Raw genomic sequence first — 17,521 nt, forward strand, 5'->3', positions numbered from 1 at the left:
TCTCTTGGCGAAACAAGTGTGGGCTGACAAGCCGCCACAGATAAGATGGAAGTCATAACATTGCCTTTTGATGAATGGGGGAGGCGTTTGACGAGCCCGATTTGGAGCGCTACTACTTGGTAACTCAGTGTTACTATGCTAGATACTGCTACCATCCAAAAAGTCATCTCCAATATCTTATATTGAAGATAGAGCAGACTTACAACACCCCTCTGAGATCACTACTACCACGTGGATTAGCAAGGCCCAGGGGAAGGTTACAATGGTAGCTGATGCATGCTGGCAATGGAAAACCTTTGTTTTAGGACCAAGAATCTCATTGTTAACTCACCGGTGATACCTTTGGTCCACAATCTACTACTACAACTTACCACAGTGCACAAGGTGACACACAGACACTAGAGGAGGTAGGATTGGCATATCTCGGACACCTTCACCTTGGAGGGTAATTTCTCATAATGGAGCAATTTAACAGTGGGTGGATGGACACCAACCCCACTATACATATTTACATACTTCCACCTGAGAAATATGGTGTGGGAGAAAATACCCACGCCCCCAGAGGAAACACCTGGATTGGAGCTGTGAACCAAGCTAATTAGATCAGTTCACTTAACAAGATGGATATCCACGCTTTAGTTGACACCCCAACCTCTGCCTCAAAAATATTTAGAAACAGGGTCGGGAATCTGAGATTGGGGAGGCCTTGACGGAGACAAAATGGCTATTTTGTTGTATACAAATTAGAAATGTCTCCATGAATCATAGACATACATTGCTCCACTATCAGCTTCCGTACAGAGCGTATTTTACCCTACAGAAGCAACACAGAATAGATCCCGCCAGATCCCATAACTGCCCAAACTGCGGAGCAGCCCACGCTGGGTTTTTGAACCTTGCCAGGCACAGCCCCCCGAATTAACATACTGGACTGAGATTGCTCACACTATTTTAATCAGGATAGGATGCCAAATCGAACTGCAGCTCCTAATGGCACTACTGGGGTATGTTACGTTGATCCCGTTTGGATCAAAAGATTTGTAGCTATTTTGTTATTATTAGCAATCCACAGAATCACCGTGAATTGGTGGCGAGGCACTACGCCCCCCAAAAAAGAGGACCAGGTTAAGAAAATGACCATGTTTAGCAATATGATGGGAGAAATGTTCCTCCATACACCTCACATGTCTAGACCAAAATAAATATGGGTCCCATTAACAATGAATGACAAGGATCCGTAGGTTTCTGTTGATGATAGCAATGCTATGGTTGCCAACTCCCTCCTCAGACCATAATTCAAATGGTGGTGGGCTAAGAAGGGCTTTAAGATACACATAATTTGAAACAGGCTTAATCATGGGAAAATCAGGGGAATTATGTGTGAAGGAATTTGTTGTAATACTATAATGGATTGCACACAACCCCATCCCTTTCCCTTTAGGTTACCCTTTCTAAAGACCACAAAGCAAGGAATCCCAATGTTATGCAGGTTTGTGTAATGTAAAGCTTGGTGTCTAGATGTAACTGTTTTACTTGTGACAATGCAAATTTGGAAAGTGTATAGTTCCGCAAATTAAAAATAGAACATTCACAGACACAATCCGGAGAAGAAAATTTTACTAAGAAGCCCTTTATTAATTAATGTGTGTGTCAGACCTATGCGGACGACACCCAGATTATCTTCTCTCTCTCTGCTGAGAAAGCATTTGAGACATCGGCTCTACAGCTCGGAACGAGTAATAGTGCATCTTGGATGCAGGCACATTTTCTCAAACTCAATGGTGAGAATACTGAGGTCTTGATCCTGGGGAAGAATAAAGATCTTTGGGGCCCTCCAACATTGGCCTACTGAAATGTGTGCTTTTCCTCAGCCTTCTCGCCATGTTCACAATCTAGGCTTCATCATAGATGCAGTGAGGGTGGCTGCAACTTGTTTTACCATACTGAAATGGCCTAAAACGATTATCTCGAAATTAACCAGCCCTACCCAGGGAACCGTAGTCCAGGTTCTTGTTACTTCTAGACTGCACTACGGTAACATTCTTTATCTGGGGGCAAATAAGGATGTGACACTCAAGCTGCAGGTGGTTCAGAACTCCGCCGCCAGACTGATTTGTCAGGTTCCCAGAACTGCCTCAATCTGGGGCTCTGTGCGTGACCTTCATTGGCTCAGAATGGAGAGCCGAATTAAGTACAAAGCCCAGAGCTATATGTTTAAAATCAGATCTGGAGTGGCCCCCCAATACCTGCAGGCTCTGGTTCACCCTTACTTGCCGGCACGTTTGCTCCGCTCTGCCACTCAGGCGACGTTCTCTGTTCCTAGAACTAGACTGCCACGCATGAGCGGTCGATCCTTTGCCTATTTTGGCCCCACGTTACGGAATTCTCTCCCTGCATCGCTTCTCAATGAAACTGTTTATTAGAATTTCCGCAAATGTTTAAAAACGTGGCTGTTTAACCAATAATCCACCCTTCCTCTCTTTCCTTTTTAGCTGGCGCCGCGAAACCCTTTTTGGGTAGCTGTTGCACATTACAAATTAAAATTAACATAACATAAAAAGTGGAAAATTAAAAAAATTGATTCAGCAAAAGAAAAAAGCGAAGAGAAGTGGCACTGAAAATCAAGAGGGAAAGAAGAGGGATTACTATTAGCGTTGCAGACTCAGAGCAGACAGCTTCTGTACTGTCTGCGGACCCACTTCCAGAACACACCTGCACCACAGAAAAGCTTTCAGCCTTGCAAACAAGTAATGAAGACAACTCATTTGTAAATCAGATATGCCATTGGTGACCTTTCTCCCCACTTAGTAAAGAGGTCTCACCTTTTGGGACCTACTAGCTTCCGCAAAGCTTTTAACTATGCTGTACAGCATGGCTTTAAAAAATGAAGAAAACAAAAAGCCTATACGTCCGGCAGCACCATTTTATATGTACATGCGCATGCCTACAAAAAAGAAAGCTTTTTTCATTTTTATTTCGGTAGTCGATTTGTGTTGGAAACGTAAATACTAAGAGAAAAGTTATTTGAATATAGGGGCAATCATGTGAAGGAAGCATATACATGAAGCAGCACAGGAGGAAGTAGAGATGTGAGCAAAAATTGTAAAGGATAGCGTGAGAGAAAAACAGAGTACGGGTCAGGGCAATGGACACTTATTAAGGGAAACATCCAATTGTACGGCTGGAGATGCCCTCTTCTCCCAACCTCTAGGTAGGTATTACTTTAGCTCCAGACCTGAGATATTTCCAGTCAAAACCCACTGTGACCAGAGCTATTCCCTGTCAAGAGTCTCATGCTAGCACTTTCTTCATGCTAAATCAGAGAGGAAGCTTTGAGAAAGACAGCACACTAAATGGTCACCTCCTGATTTACATCTGTGGGGTAAGGTACCTTACCCAGCTTTCCAGTGTCTGATGCATAAACTCCTACATAGGAGATCATAATAGTACAGGGCAGTGGCAAGCTTGCCCAGATTAATTGAGCAAGAACAGTCAAAAAATGTGTGGCAAGAGTTAACGTTTAAACATAATGTAGAGAAATTTGCAAGAGGTTATGCCAAGCCAGTGGTGACTGCAGGGAGTGGACATGTCTAAATGATTGGTGATCAGACAGGCAGAGAATTCGGAAGATATGGGTGTGCATTAATGAAGCACGGATCGTGCACAATCAATCACTCCTTACCTTCAAATCTGAAAACTGCTGCTGGATTTTGGGTCGTTCCATACGGTATTTCTCAATTTCCTCTTTCTCTCGCTGCTCTCTAAAAGGAAATTAAATGGTCATTTTTCTTGAACCAGAGTGTGATCTGTGCAAGGGACAAGGGAGCAATTGGACACGAAGAACACTGCATGCTTTGGTATTTTGCATATAGCACAGCAGTTCTTAATGTGAGGTCCGAGAATCCTTGGGAGCTGCGACACCTACCTGAGGATTGGGGGACACTCAACTGCTTAGAAAATCATCCTAATCTAAGATTGATTCATGGGAGCAGTCCAATGGCATCAAACAGAATATCATATGGATGATGGGTGGCTTCAATTGAATTAAGAAAAACGTCAACCTTTCCATTAAAAAGTTAATTTTTTTATTTTTGTGTGTGAATTACATAAAATATTTAATCATTCATTTGATAAATACTTGTTTCCATGATTTTGTTTAATTGTTTTACGGTTCTGATCATTGAAATTGCTTAGGCCGGGTTCCCCTGGATTCCAATAAGGACTCATTGGGGGTCCCCAGATTCCAGTAATGATTAAGATAATGTCCACACAAGTCAAAAGGTTAAGAACCACTGCTTTAGCATATTCCGCAGGGCTTCTCAGTTTCTTCGGGCAACAAGGCACTGAAAGTGAAAATGCAGTTTCACGACTCTTTCTGTGGTTCAATATCGCCACCATCAAATTCTTTGTGAATAACACTCTGAACTGCAATGGTTTATTGTAGGCTAAATATGATGTATTTTTCAACATGTGTAGGCAGTGCATCTTGTCTTTACTTTGCAGAGAGGTTGGTTCCCAAGTAGGTGAGATTTACTTGTTAGACACTGGCCAATGCTAGTCAAGGCGTCACTGGCTCTCACCCAATTCCACTTGCATGCATCTGTGATAAGCTATTACATTCCAATGAATCAGAAAACTGGAGGCAGCAGAAGGTAACACAGCATTTGTATAAATAAACTCAAGTTCCAAGACCTTCCTGTATCCCAACAACTACCAGAGCACTTTTATCAATGGTTATGTGTATGACATTTGACAGGAAAGCAGTGGTGATCCTGAGGCATAAAGTTACAAATGGAGGCACATCTAAAATAAGTGTGGACGTAGTTCGCGAAGTAGCGCTACGCGAATTTACGCAAAGTGCACTTCGCACTACGCGAACTTCACGTAGCACTACGCGAGCTGCGTAGTAGCATGTTCGCACTGTGCAAGATGCGTTTTCAATGATTGCACAGTGCGGACAAGCATCCGGCACTGTGCAATCATTGAAAACTGCATCTTGCACAGTGCGAGCTGTAGTTTTCTGCTGCTCGAGTAGATTTTTACTCGAGCGGCAGCTTTCTCAACGCGAACTGGTAGTTTCTCATCGCGAGCCGTCGCGAGCATGCGCAACCACTCGCAATGAGAAATCTGATCTCCCCGCGTTGAGAATCTTGCCGGGATGTCATTTTGCTTGCTTGCGGTCGCGAACTTGACATTGAGGACCGTGAACAAGCAAAAAATGACCGCTGCACTACGCTACGCTGCACTACGCGTGTTCGCACTGTGCTACGTGCAGCGCGCGTAGTGCGAAGTTGCGCAAACTTCGCGAGCGTAGCGCTTCGCCCACGGTTAATCTAAAACGCGTATCAAAACGTAGTTTATCTGCATCATTAGGTTTACCAACCTAAGGAAGATATATTCTATTACCACAAATAGGCTAACCATCTGTTGCAAACTCAGAAATATCCAAGATGTAGGTTTGATAATGTTGATGGAGAACTTGAAAAGGGAGTTGTAAAGCATCATACCTTCGCTCCTTTCTTCGTTCGTCCATTCGCTTGTCCAAGGCTGCATAGATTGCATCTGCTTCCTCATCATCCTTTTCATATGGTCCACTCGAGAACAGACTGCCGGCATAGCCATTGAACTAAGTAGAAAGTCATAACCATTAAATGAGCTTAGCTCACATGCCACAAAGAGTCATAAAGTATTTAAAAAATGTCAAAACCACTCTTCCCTTTAACCGTGGAATCTAATTATATAGTTATTTATGCACATCTGTGTCACTGCTGTGCTCTCTTTTTCCTACTTCACTTTGGAAACACTGTGCTCTGACTGATAAGAACTCACCACTGGAAGAATCACCCTGTATCCAGGAACCTAATACCTTGTCAATACTTTCTACTTCACATGTTTGAAGAGAAATGTAAAAGAAGCTGTTTCACTTTGGGTACGGTTAGTGGTTTTAAGTAAACTATTAAAGAGACCACCAGCCCACCCCCCCGGCAGAAAGGGACAACAATTATGGGGTGAGGAGGAACTCTTGTGGTGTAATCATATACAACTTCAAGTATTTTCCTCTCAAAGAAGCCTTTAATTGGCAGTAACATTACACCTCGTTTCAGAGTTACCTCATCATAATTGGTGTCATTGAGATCTTCATCATCATCGTCTGCCTGGTTCTTCTTCATCTGGTCCCCAACAGTCCTCTTCCCGGGTGGGGCATGGCGATCATCCACAGGGTCATTAGCATCTCGAGCAGGACCAATATCAGACCGTGTGGTAAAGCCAGTAGCACTGAAAATCAAGATGGAAAGAAGCGGGATTGCCATTTGTGTTGTAGGGATACAGTTCCTTCGAGGACATACAAAGCTGAGGACGCATTTTATGGGACAGCTGCTGGGGACTCACAGCAGACAGCTTCTGTACTGCCTGTCTGTGGAACCACTTCCAGAACCCACCCGCACCATGGAAAACTTTCAGCTTTTCAAACAAGTAAAGAAGACAACCCAGTTGTAGTTCAGATGTGCCTTTAGTGACCCTTCTCCCCACTTCGTAAACACTTGCATGCCTTAACTGGTTTCAGAGTTATAAGAGGCATTATCAAAGCCAAGAGGTCTCACCTTTGGGACCTACTAGCTTTGGCAATGATTTTAACTATGCCGCACAACATCCCTAATGCTGGGTAATATGGGTTTTAAAAATGAAAAAAAGCTCATGTGTCAGGCTGCATCATTTTGTAGGCACATACACTTGCCTTCAAAAGAAAAACATGCTTTTTTATATTTTGTTTGCAGATTCAAGTTTGGACCTGTAAGCAAAAAGACAAGAAAGAAGTGAGCAGGTATGCAGAATCAAGGAGTTAGGGAAACAACACAGGGGGCCAAGTTGAAGGAAACAACACAGAGGGCACGGTGAGAAATGCCAATGTAGGGGGCCAAACAGAAGATGTACTCGGTAAAAGCATACATGGGCACCAAGGTGGAGGGCTGGGAGAAACACATGGGCAGAAAAAGAGCAGCAAGCACGGTAGAGGGGGCGAAGAAGATATGGGCAATAGCTTTGAAACAAAGGCACTCTTGTAGAGTGCTTGAACAAAAAGAGACAAGCATTTGCAATGCAATAGGTCTCGCAGTAATTAAGTTTTAGCTTTAGGCATTGCTAAATATTGCAACACTAATTGCAACAAAAGTCAATAAATTGTAGGACAAAAAAAAGTGTATTTATTTTTGTAGCAATGGCCAAGTTTAAGTTAATAACTCAGCACAGTTGTTGCATGTGTCCGCCCGCCAACTGGGCCAGCCAATTACCGCCGTTCGTATTGTGAGTCAGGTCAGCCGTTCGTATTATGAGTCAGGTCAGTGTTTTTTTAGATTGTTGTCATCCCTGCGTTCTGCGTCTTGGGTGTCGCTCCTCTGTGGAGGCTTGGGAGAGCGGGCCTCTAGCGGCTTGTTGCCTGTTTTATTTCTTGCTAAAGGAGTTCACCCTGTTTCTCCACAATGGCAGGCGTCTCTTCCTCAAAAGCAGAGGAAATTAAAAATCAGAAGCAGCACATGAAGGTTGATCCTTCACGTACTCAATACAGAAACCCTCAGTCAGATCAGCTAGCACAGTAAACCCCCTCCCATAGGGAACACATATTTATTAGAGGGTCTTGTTCAATAGCATAGGCTGTATCCGTTTTATTCACGGCGGCTTCCTAAAATGCAGGGAATTTCGACCATTTAAACTAATGGAAACGTGCAGTGATGAACATAATTGGACTGCTCACCTACTAGTATATGTAACGTGTGGATCATATCAATCACGGTGCCTTCCCCCTAAATTACAGCTGTGCCATTTAATTGGTCACACCTGAAAGCGTGTCTCCCACTTTCAGCTTTGCAATGCAACCGCGCTTACAGCCCATGTCGCTGGCAGCAGTTGTGAGTCTATGAGTCACTCGGATGATTATAATTAAATTATGAAGGTCTTTGTAATCTGTTTTAACTATTGTGTGCAATCTTGGCTAGAGTCTGATGCATGGAAGTCGTTCACTTTTCTTACGCTTTACAGCAGTTTAACTTGATTTTTCGTTGCTCATATAGGGGTAATTTCTGATATTTATGTTTCCCTCGTCTTCATTCCTTGATTTTGCTCGCTAGACAGTGTCACTCATTCGTTGAAATGTCACTCATAATTACTGTAAAATGATGAAAATGTCACACATGGCAATCTCTAACCTTGGCAGCTATGCTTTCTGGCAAGGTTTGTGTGGCAGAAAATGCCCCCGGAATCCTGCCGCGGCGGAAGTCAGGCAAGGTCGCCTGTGACGGGGGCGGGGCCGCATCCGGACCGGAGGAGGAGGCAGGCGGAGTAGATGCGTCTCGCGGCCCGGGGCTCCTGTGAGCGGTGGAGAGCCCCGGGGCCGCCAGCAGGAGGTTGCGCAAGTGTTGCGGGGCTCCCTTGACCAAGAGGGAGCCCCGGGAAAGGAGCTGGCAAGAGTCGCAGCGTGAACTCTGCGGAGAGGGCACGAGGCACATGCCCGGTGCCTGCCCCTGCCGCGTGCTGAGAGCGGAGTCCCCCGAGATAGGCCCGGTAAGTTGAAAAGGGGTGGGGGGGGGGGCGGGGTCTCGGTGCACTCGTGTGTGTGTGTGTGTGTGTGTGTATGCATGTGTGCGACGGCGGGGGAGGGGGCCTCGGTGCACTCGTGTGTGTGTGCGCGCGTGTGTGTATGTGTGCGTGCGTGCATGGGCGCTTGTGTGTGTCTGTGTGTATGCGCATGCGTGTGTGGTATTGGAGCTTCCCAGGAGACAGCAGCAGGAGACAGCAGCTGGCCACAGCGCGCGTTCGCGTGGCCCGCTCCGAACGCCTTCTCGGAGAGGAAATGCACGCGGCCAGGAGCTGTCGTCTGGGAAGCAGAGTCGGTAACAATAGATCTCTGGCGAGACAGCGCTTCGCGCTGTAATCGCCACGAGACCTAAAAAGGAGAAGAGTGCAACGGGAGCCATGGAAGGAAACATGTAGTGCATCCTTTTCCAAGTGGAGAGACAAACTCAAAATTGAGAACAGAAAGCCAACACATACTAATGAATAAGTAGTAAGCAAATGAGACTGATAAGCCAACCAATGGCAAGGAATGGGCGGGCTCCAAGCCCACGGCACACTACCAATATGTCTCGCAACAGATAAAGCATGCGCTGTCTATTAGGTAGGACCTAAAAATGGTAATTGACAAAAAAGAACTCACTCATTTTCTAAAATAATGACACACACAAAAGACAAAGCATCCAGAAAAGAAAAATCAAACTCTACCACCATAATGTACAAATAATAAAATGTAACAACATTAGCAAATCAGCTGCCCTCAAATGTGTTACTAAGACCCGATTACGATCTTGGCGGGTGGGAGACACCGTCACACACATCACGGATATTCTGTCCACCCTATTACAAGTTTCATAGGATATAATGGAATTGTATTTTGGCAGACGAGATATCCGTCAAGTTTGTGACGAAGTAATCCTACCCGCCAAGATCGTAATGAGGCCCTACATTTAAAGAACAATCATCAGTCTACTATTGAAAATCGCTTGACTGTCTCATGGTCTGAAATCATCTTGATGTCCTGATAACTTTGTCTAAACCCTGCATATCAGAAACAGCTTACAACTGGTACCATTGTTGCTTCAACCTAAAATTCAAACACAACTGCAATCTGCGCCTAGCTGCTGGCAAGTGCTTTTCCCAGGAGGTTCTCCTAGTGGAGCAGATTATCCTATTCATGCTACTCCTCGTAGGCAAAGAAGTTGTGTTTTCCAAGCTTGTTTGTTTCCTTAAATTCCAGGCATTTCTCTTGTGTTACACCACTATGCTGGCTTTTCGTTTCCCAAAATTGAATGGGCAAAAAGGAATTCTTTTTTGTTCAATGTCTATAATTCCTGTTGCTTCACCACTCTACTGTATTCTCAGGAGGCACTCATATTTAACTTTCTGACCACAGTGCAACTCTCACCTCTTCTCTACTATGCAGCAATGTGTCCTCAGACGTACCCAGTCAAGTACACCATTGTTTTTTAAATTTCTCCTTTACATTTTTTGGCTATTTACTCACTCATTCATGTAGCAGTGAGAAAGCATGTTAAATGGCAAACTAAACTACAAATGCTCAGAAGCAATCCCAATCTATACACAAAATTGATTCCAAGGCTGGCCTCTCCTTTACAAAAACATCAATTGGCAGCCTTGCATCGCCGTATTAAATCTAAAGCAGTTACTTCTTCCTCCAGAAGAAAAAACACCCATAAGCTGAAAACATTGGGAAACCTGCATGTTATTTACACGTACTAATATTTGAAACTCTTAAAGAAGATTTTACTCATAGCCACTTACATTACAATGACGAAAGGAAAAAGAAGAGCCAAGGACGTAAAATATTCAAATGAAATTGTTAAGATTTTTTATTAACGGTTTTGCATTTTGTGGCCCTAAAACGAGCTAAAATTAAAAACAATCAGGAAACTGCCTTATAAAAGGTGTTAGAGCAATAGCCTAAAAGCGGAACACAAACCTATGTGTGTTCACCAGGGAAACAGGAGACGTTCTTTCCAAATATCTATCTATTTCTAGTATTAAGCAATAGAGAACCTTTAAATGAAACGCACGATGAAGACCTTGCTACAGTGAAGGAGGATTATTGATACTATGCAGGAACAGGGCATGGTGGCTCTTTAGTTTATTTGAAAATGTGATGTACCCAATTGAATTCCTAAGATTTTAAATTCAGAAAGACTTCTTTAAATCTCACCGAACAAACAGCTTAAATACAATTGCAGGACACTTTTCATACAGACAAAATACGTTTACATATATAAAAACAAAGGACAGACGCATAAAATTATGCTTAGTATCATAAATGCATTCACAGGAGAAGAACTGTGCTTGCAAAACATTATAGAACCAAGACCCAATTTTTAGTACAACAAACATTTGTGACCCACCTAGCTTTAATGGACATGAGGAGAGGCAATTTTCTTCATGTAATAACAACAACTGTTTGCAAATGTCAAAACCTTGATCATACCATCAATATCGGACTGTAGCCAAAATATTAATTTGCCCATACAAGTGCAGATGGTGAACTGCACTGAAGTCTGGAGCTGGAATACTTTGAGAGTATTGAGAGTGTTCACTAAAATCACAAAGCTTCTAAAAAATCTTGGAGTTGATACCAGTGATTTAACTCATTTGGAAAATCAATTTAGTAACAGAGCATAGGGTATTTTTTATTTTATTTTTTTTGAAGCTTGTAAAGCGCCTGGTTACACTAGCTAGTGTGTCCCCGCGCTGTATAGACCTGACCTGACTGATTCCTAAAGTTCGTAAATTCTGGGAGCCAGTGGTCCTAACATTGCTCTTTGGGGAACAGGATGGTTTTCAGCTCTTTCCGAAAGACGGCTTCTGATGTCTCAAGACGGAGCCTCTCATTCCAATGAGTGGCGGTCATGACTCTAAAGGAGCGCCCTCCCATTCTCACCCTATTGAACTTGGGGACGAGAACTTGCCCGGTCCCACTTGATCGTAGTTGTTGGGTAGGGTGGTATCGGTTAAGTAGGTTGTGTAGGTACGTGGGGCCCTTCCCCTGTAGGATACGATGGCCTACACACAGGGCCTTAAAAATCACACGTTCTTTAATTGGCAGCCAGTGCAAGGTTCCGAACGCCTTCTTAGCTGAGGCTCTTTTAGGAAGCATCAGAATCAGGCGAGCAGCCGCATTTTGTATTCGCTGCAGCCTCTGGATGCACCTTGCATGGACTCCCATGTAAAAGGACATTCCCATAGTCCAGTCTAGATGTTATTAGAGCGTGGACCATGGTTTGCCTGGCAGGCAGAGGAAGGACGTCCAATGTCTTCCTGAGGACCTTCAGCATACCAAAACAGGTGCCAGCCACTTGTTTGGTCTGGTGCTCGAACGAGATTTTATTGTCCAGCCAGATCCCCAGGTTCTTCACCGAACTGCTGGGAGGGTCCCCCAGCGTAGCAGGCCACCATGCTGAGGTCCATACTGAGGGAGTCCTACCCACAATCAGCACCTCCATCGTATTACCGTTCAGCTTGAGGCAATTGTCAGCCATCCAAGTGGTAAGTTCCTGCATGCACATGATGAAGATGGTGGCACATTGTTCCTGTGGCTGTGACAAAGTCACAACCAATTGCGTGTCGTCTGAATAGGACACTACTTCCACCCCAAATCTGTCCGTAATAGCTGCTACAGGTGCAACATACAGGTTAAAGAGGGTGGGACTAAGGCTGGATCCCTGAGGTACTCCCTGTTTGAGGCTAAATTGTTTAGACCGAAAGGGTCCCTGTGCCACTTGGAAGCTGCGGTCTGTTAGAAATGACTCCAGCCAGTCCCAAGCTGTATCCACCACTCCTCCCTTTTTCAGACATTGTAGCAGTGTGTGATGCGCCACAGTGTCAAATGAAGCACTGAGATCGAGTAAGATCAGAGCTGCTGGTTAACCTTCGTCCGCGTATTTCCGCAGGGTTTCAGTAGATATTAATAGTGCTGACTCGGTCGAGTGGAGGGCATGGAACCCTGACTGGGTAGGATGGAGGAGGCTATTAGCCTCAATGTAAGCAGGGTAATGACTCATATCCATTTTTGTTTTAAAACGAAACCCAGTTGTAAATTTTGGACTCCATATACCTATACTTCAGCTTGGGGGGCGTGGTTAACCGCAGAAGTTGGCGGCCGCATAGACAAACAGCTCTGGACCGGGGCCTGACATCTCCTTCAGATCAGCCGGCTGTTCGAATCATCGGCCCAATCTGGTGTAATGAGGTTACACTATCCCGAGGGGCTCATATGGCAGAACCAGGAAGAGCGCTTTGAGTAGTGAACTGACACACACGGCCTAGGCACAGCCTGCACAAAACGGCGACCCCCTTCGTACCCGGAGTACACTGAAAACCAAGAATACGCCTGCTCGATACCACTCCCAAGACGAACCACTCAGTGGTGTCTCCGGATTGAAGTAGCCGAGGCAAGGCTGTCACTACAGCAAAAGTTGGGCGAGACCTCCACACAAGCACACGGAAGCAGTTGTCCTCGAGACACGGCCTGTATAACTGCCCACCAGACTAGGCATTTGGCGAGTGGCAGGCTCCATCTGAATCCCGGCAAGCTCGGACTCTGAGTCCGCCACACGGCCTGCCACGAGGTACTTCACCGGACAGCGTGTCATGCGAAAAGAGAAGGTGAGGGGTCTCCGGAGGGAGATTGTGTCCAGGGGTGGTGACCTGCCCAGCCCAGGCAGTCACTCTGAGCTGATCCGGTGAATGAGCTGTCCTTGTGGTCATGGCGAGGGAGGAGCGGAGGTGCTGGGAGGACCCGTCCGGACCGCGAGAACACTGCTGTGCTACAGGCTTGCAGGACCGGATCCGAGAACTGGCTTAAGGGAGGGGAAACACCATCCTCAGAAGCCCTACTAGTCCCACTACCACCACTGTGAAGGCTCCACCGGGATCACAGGGAGCCCAAACCAGATTCTAAGACTCATTACCGGAATTTGGCACACACAATAGACGAAGGAGCCGGTTACCGCCATACAGAACAGAGATTCTGGCCTGCTGGGCGCGCTGGGAGACCGCTTCTAATGCAGCAGAGACTGTGATACCCCCAACAAAAGGGAGACAGTCAGAAGTGGTCTTAGAAGATCATGCCAGTTGTGTGGTCATAGATTGTGAAACTAAGCTCCATTAATGCAGCAAAGACTACCGGGAGGAAGCTTGGAACCTAGATCCAAACTCCCGCAGGACTGCTCATTGGGGCAATACACACAAGGCAGCCCATAATGCAGGCTCCTCTATGTACTACAACGACATTTACCCTGTTCCCCAGAGTGTGCAGCATAACTCTTTCTCTTCAATAATGTGGGCTCCCCAGGGACTGCTGCCTTCATCCATACACAGTGACAAACAGTATCTGGCTCACTTATACACCAGAGACCTAATAATTGGAGAAACACTACACCCCCCTATGTTGAAGCATCCGGTAAAGGCAGGCAGAGGTAGCAAATCAGAAGCACAGTACAGGCTTGCAACCAATAAAGGGTCAAATCAACCATAAGGCTGCCCGACACCCAGGCTCAATACACCTAAGAAACCCTACCTCGCATTCCACAAGGGGTTGCAATGGAGCAGGCTGTAGGACAATGGCGCTGACCAAGGGAAAGCAGCTAGATCCTGAAGGGACAGCACAGCACACTTAATCATAAACACTCTCCCTATCAGCACAACTATGTGGCGCCTCCGACCGCAGGCTGATCACAAACGGAAAAATTGGATATAATACTGCATGAAATCAGAGACTCTTTTGCATCGATGGAACAACAGCTTGGTTCGCTAAACACCGAAATCACACTAATTAGAGGAGACCATAAGAAACTGGCAGACAAACAAATCACCAAGACTTAACCCTCTGGCAAAGAGATAGTAGAACAACTTAAACATCAAGAATTGACACTTCAGGAAATATTGGGAGATGCAGAAGGACATTCATGACAAAATAATATCCGCATAATAGAGCTGCCGGAACACAGTGAGGGCCAGAACACTATCTTATATATGGAATCCTGGCTACAAACAGTAGCGAGACCAGGTGAGTTATCGGAATATTTCTGTGGGTAAAGGGCGCACAGAGTTCTACCAGGAGAAAAGCACATGGGTCGCCTTCCCGCCCTATAGTCGCAAGTATACTTAACCACAGAAATAGAGACCTAATCCTACAAATGGCGTGAGAAAAAGCACTGATCAAACATGACATTGCACAAGTCTCACTATTCCCCGATTACACTTTCCAGGTCCAAAAGAAGTGTGCTTCCTACCAGGGAGTCAACTAGCATCTTCGATCTCTCAGTTTGAAATATGCCCTCCTCTATCATGCCAAGCTCAAGATCATTCAAGATCAAAAAAGTCACTTCTTCGACACACCAACAGAAGCATGGGAAGGGATAGAATACACCTTCCCTGACTTGCCAATAGGGACGGCCCTCAAACAAGACACGGAACCTAGGAATGGGAAACTTCCAAGGAAGATTCGGCGCCCAAAATCCAGAGGGAAGGAGGAAGACCTAGGATCTACACCCAAACAAATGCTGGAGGGGTACCAGTCAGCCAGATGATCGGCAGCCACACTTCGTGAACCACGGAGGATTACAAATGATGAACTGGTGATACGGCTCAAGAGGAATCAGACAACAGTCAACCGCTCTTCAAATCTATTACACCTAAATGACTTATTGGACTAACAAGCGGTAAAACTAAAAGATCGATGTTACCCAGCCCACTCCATGTCGTTATTATTACTTGGGATGGTTAGTGTAGCCAACAACTTCAAATGCATGTCAATTACGTATTTTGATTACTACATAAGGTTTTACACAAAGTTAACCTGATCTGTGCTTCCCACATTCGAATACAGTTACCGCATTTTCAGTGTGTATATTATGTCAGCAACGGTTGGAACATTCCACACTGGTGTATGTGAAACAACACCTTTCTCGTTTCTCAGGTGACATCGATTTGGCTGATTTTCTTTTAGGTCTGAAGTCTTTACTTATTCCGCATACAATTACATTTGGAAACTGTCGCAGATGGAAGCTGCTGTGCTTCTCCACCAGATTGACCAGGCAAATTTAGAAAAAGTCCTTGCAGTTATGGATAACAGAATTGATTCACTGTCTTCCCGTATATATACTTTAGACAATATTGTATCGTCTGTCATTGACATTGTTCAACATGAGGTGTCTGTTTTGTATCATGGTCAAAATCAGCTACATTCTGTAATGCAGTTGGCTTGGACGTTGCAAAGACTCAAAAATGGAAAAGTACCATCGGATTATTTGAATGCTTCAGCACTGTTTTTGCCGTTTAATTTGACTGATAAACAGAAATTGATGTCCAATGAAAGATGCCATATACACATTGTTACATATTGAACAATTAGAACAGTTACTTTCGGTAGCAGAGAAAGATTCAGCTGTGTGGTTAATACACAGAGTTATTTCACTACCTATCTCCCTTTTTCAGTTCACAGCGTGCATGAAGCATTATCCAGTTGGGAGATATGAGCCCCTCAGCAATAATTATGTTAAACAAGCATTTACAATGCAATGGTTTCGCTTTTGGAAAAGTTAGAGCTATTGGCATTGTAAATGACAAAATTTGTATTTATGTGTTGGTTTTGAAAACAGATAAATAAATGGCATTGTCATTTACATTGCCATTAGCTTAAAGAAATGAAAAGAAATGGGCAACAAGAAAAAAACATGGCAGTAGGTCTGTCCTGCTTAATTTGTTACACAGCTTGCATTTTTAAATATCTTATGGTGTTCAGGCACCTGCTGCAGAGATCTTTGTGTGCCTAGTAAATCTCACGGACTAATAATAATGATAAAATAAATCTGGAGGTTATCGCTTTTTGTCTAGTCCTAGATTTGAATCAAAGGAGTATAGAAGGTTAATCTGTCCCCTGCAAAACACATCATGTAACATGCAGATGACAGGTTTTTAGGTTATGTATATAGGTAAGTGGGTTAATGCTTCCAACACAGAGTTCCTTATATTACTTGCAGTTCATAAGTTTTAATCGGTCTACTATAGCACGGTGGGCTATGAAGGACATGTGAATCCTACACCTTGTAACCATCACAGTCTTATGCAACACATCTTGGATACTGATTTACACATGTACATGATTTATTGACAATGCATCATATATGTTATGAAAAGCTCTCTGGCACCCTGCACTAAGATGGGTAGCACTATAAAAGAAATAAAATAGTGGTATTTAAAATATTTATGTAAATATTGGGGCAGACCAACACATCTGACATTCTTACAGTGCATGGACATCTCTTATATACAGGAAATGAACAAAGCCAAAAGCATGTCACTCTTAAGTACAAGCTGTGTGCCTTTTGCATTTGTATCTAAATGTGAGGGCCCAGACCAGGCTCAGCCAGGATCATATTGGAACAAAAGGAGACCTGATTGCCCCTTATCTTCTGACTTTATCTTTGGAACATATGGAGGTGAAAATAAAAAATCCACCCTCCCTGCATGTTGCTGCTAGGAATTAAAAGCAGACAATGTGCAGGCGGTGCTAAACTTTGCCCGGAGAGTGAAAATTACACCTGGGCAAGTACAGCATATTTCAGTGGGGCTCAACTTCTTGGTAGGGTGAACAGCATCTACCATAGAAGTCGAGTGACCAAAATGCCTGGGGCAGCAAAAGTGACATCACACACCCTTAGACCTTGATGACATCACAGGAAGTGGCATCACATGATCTTTGAATGTAAATGTCCCCAGAAAGTGGTGTCACATCAACTTAACTGTAAAGCTATCTGAATACCTGACCACTTAAGTTCTGTAATAACTTCCTGATGAGTGTAACACAACACAGACACATTTTTAGAAAACCATTTTAGAAACCACCTTCTTAAGGTGCTTACATGATCTGTGAAAGTGGTAGAATGTAATACTTACCCTGAATTGT

General features: G+C 44.3%; 1 protein-coding gene across 1 annotated transcript in view; it reads right to left on the reverse strand.

Annotated features, from left to right (window-relative positions):
* PRPF6 (pre-mRNA processing factor 6) overlaps window positions 1–17,521 on the reverse strand; it is a 206,468-nt gene that overhangs the window by 157,987 nt on the left and 30,960 nt on the right. Inside the window, exons 2-4 of the mRNA XM_078651660.1 lie at window positions 6,111–6,276; window positions 5,508–5,626; window positions 3,683–3,761 (exon numbers count right to left, since the gene is read on the reverse strand). Of these exons, the coding sequence (XP_078507786.1) occupies window positions 3,683–3,761; window positions 5,508–5,626; window positions 6,111–6,276 (364 nt within the window). The remainder of the gene's footprint in view (window positions 1–3,682; window positions 3,762–5,507; window positions 5,627–6,110; window positions 6,277–17,521) is intronic.

Source organism: Lissotriton helveticus, chromosome 7 (genome assembly GCF_964261635.1).
Source record: "Lissotriton helveticus chromosome 7, aLisHel1.1, whole genome shotgun sequence".
In the NCBI taxonomy this organism is placed as follows: Eukaryota; Metazoa; Chordata; class Amphibia; order Caudata; family Salamandridae; genus Lissotriton; species Lissotriton helveticus.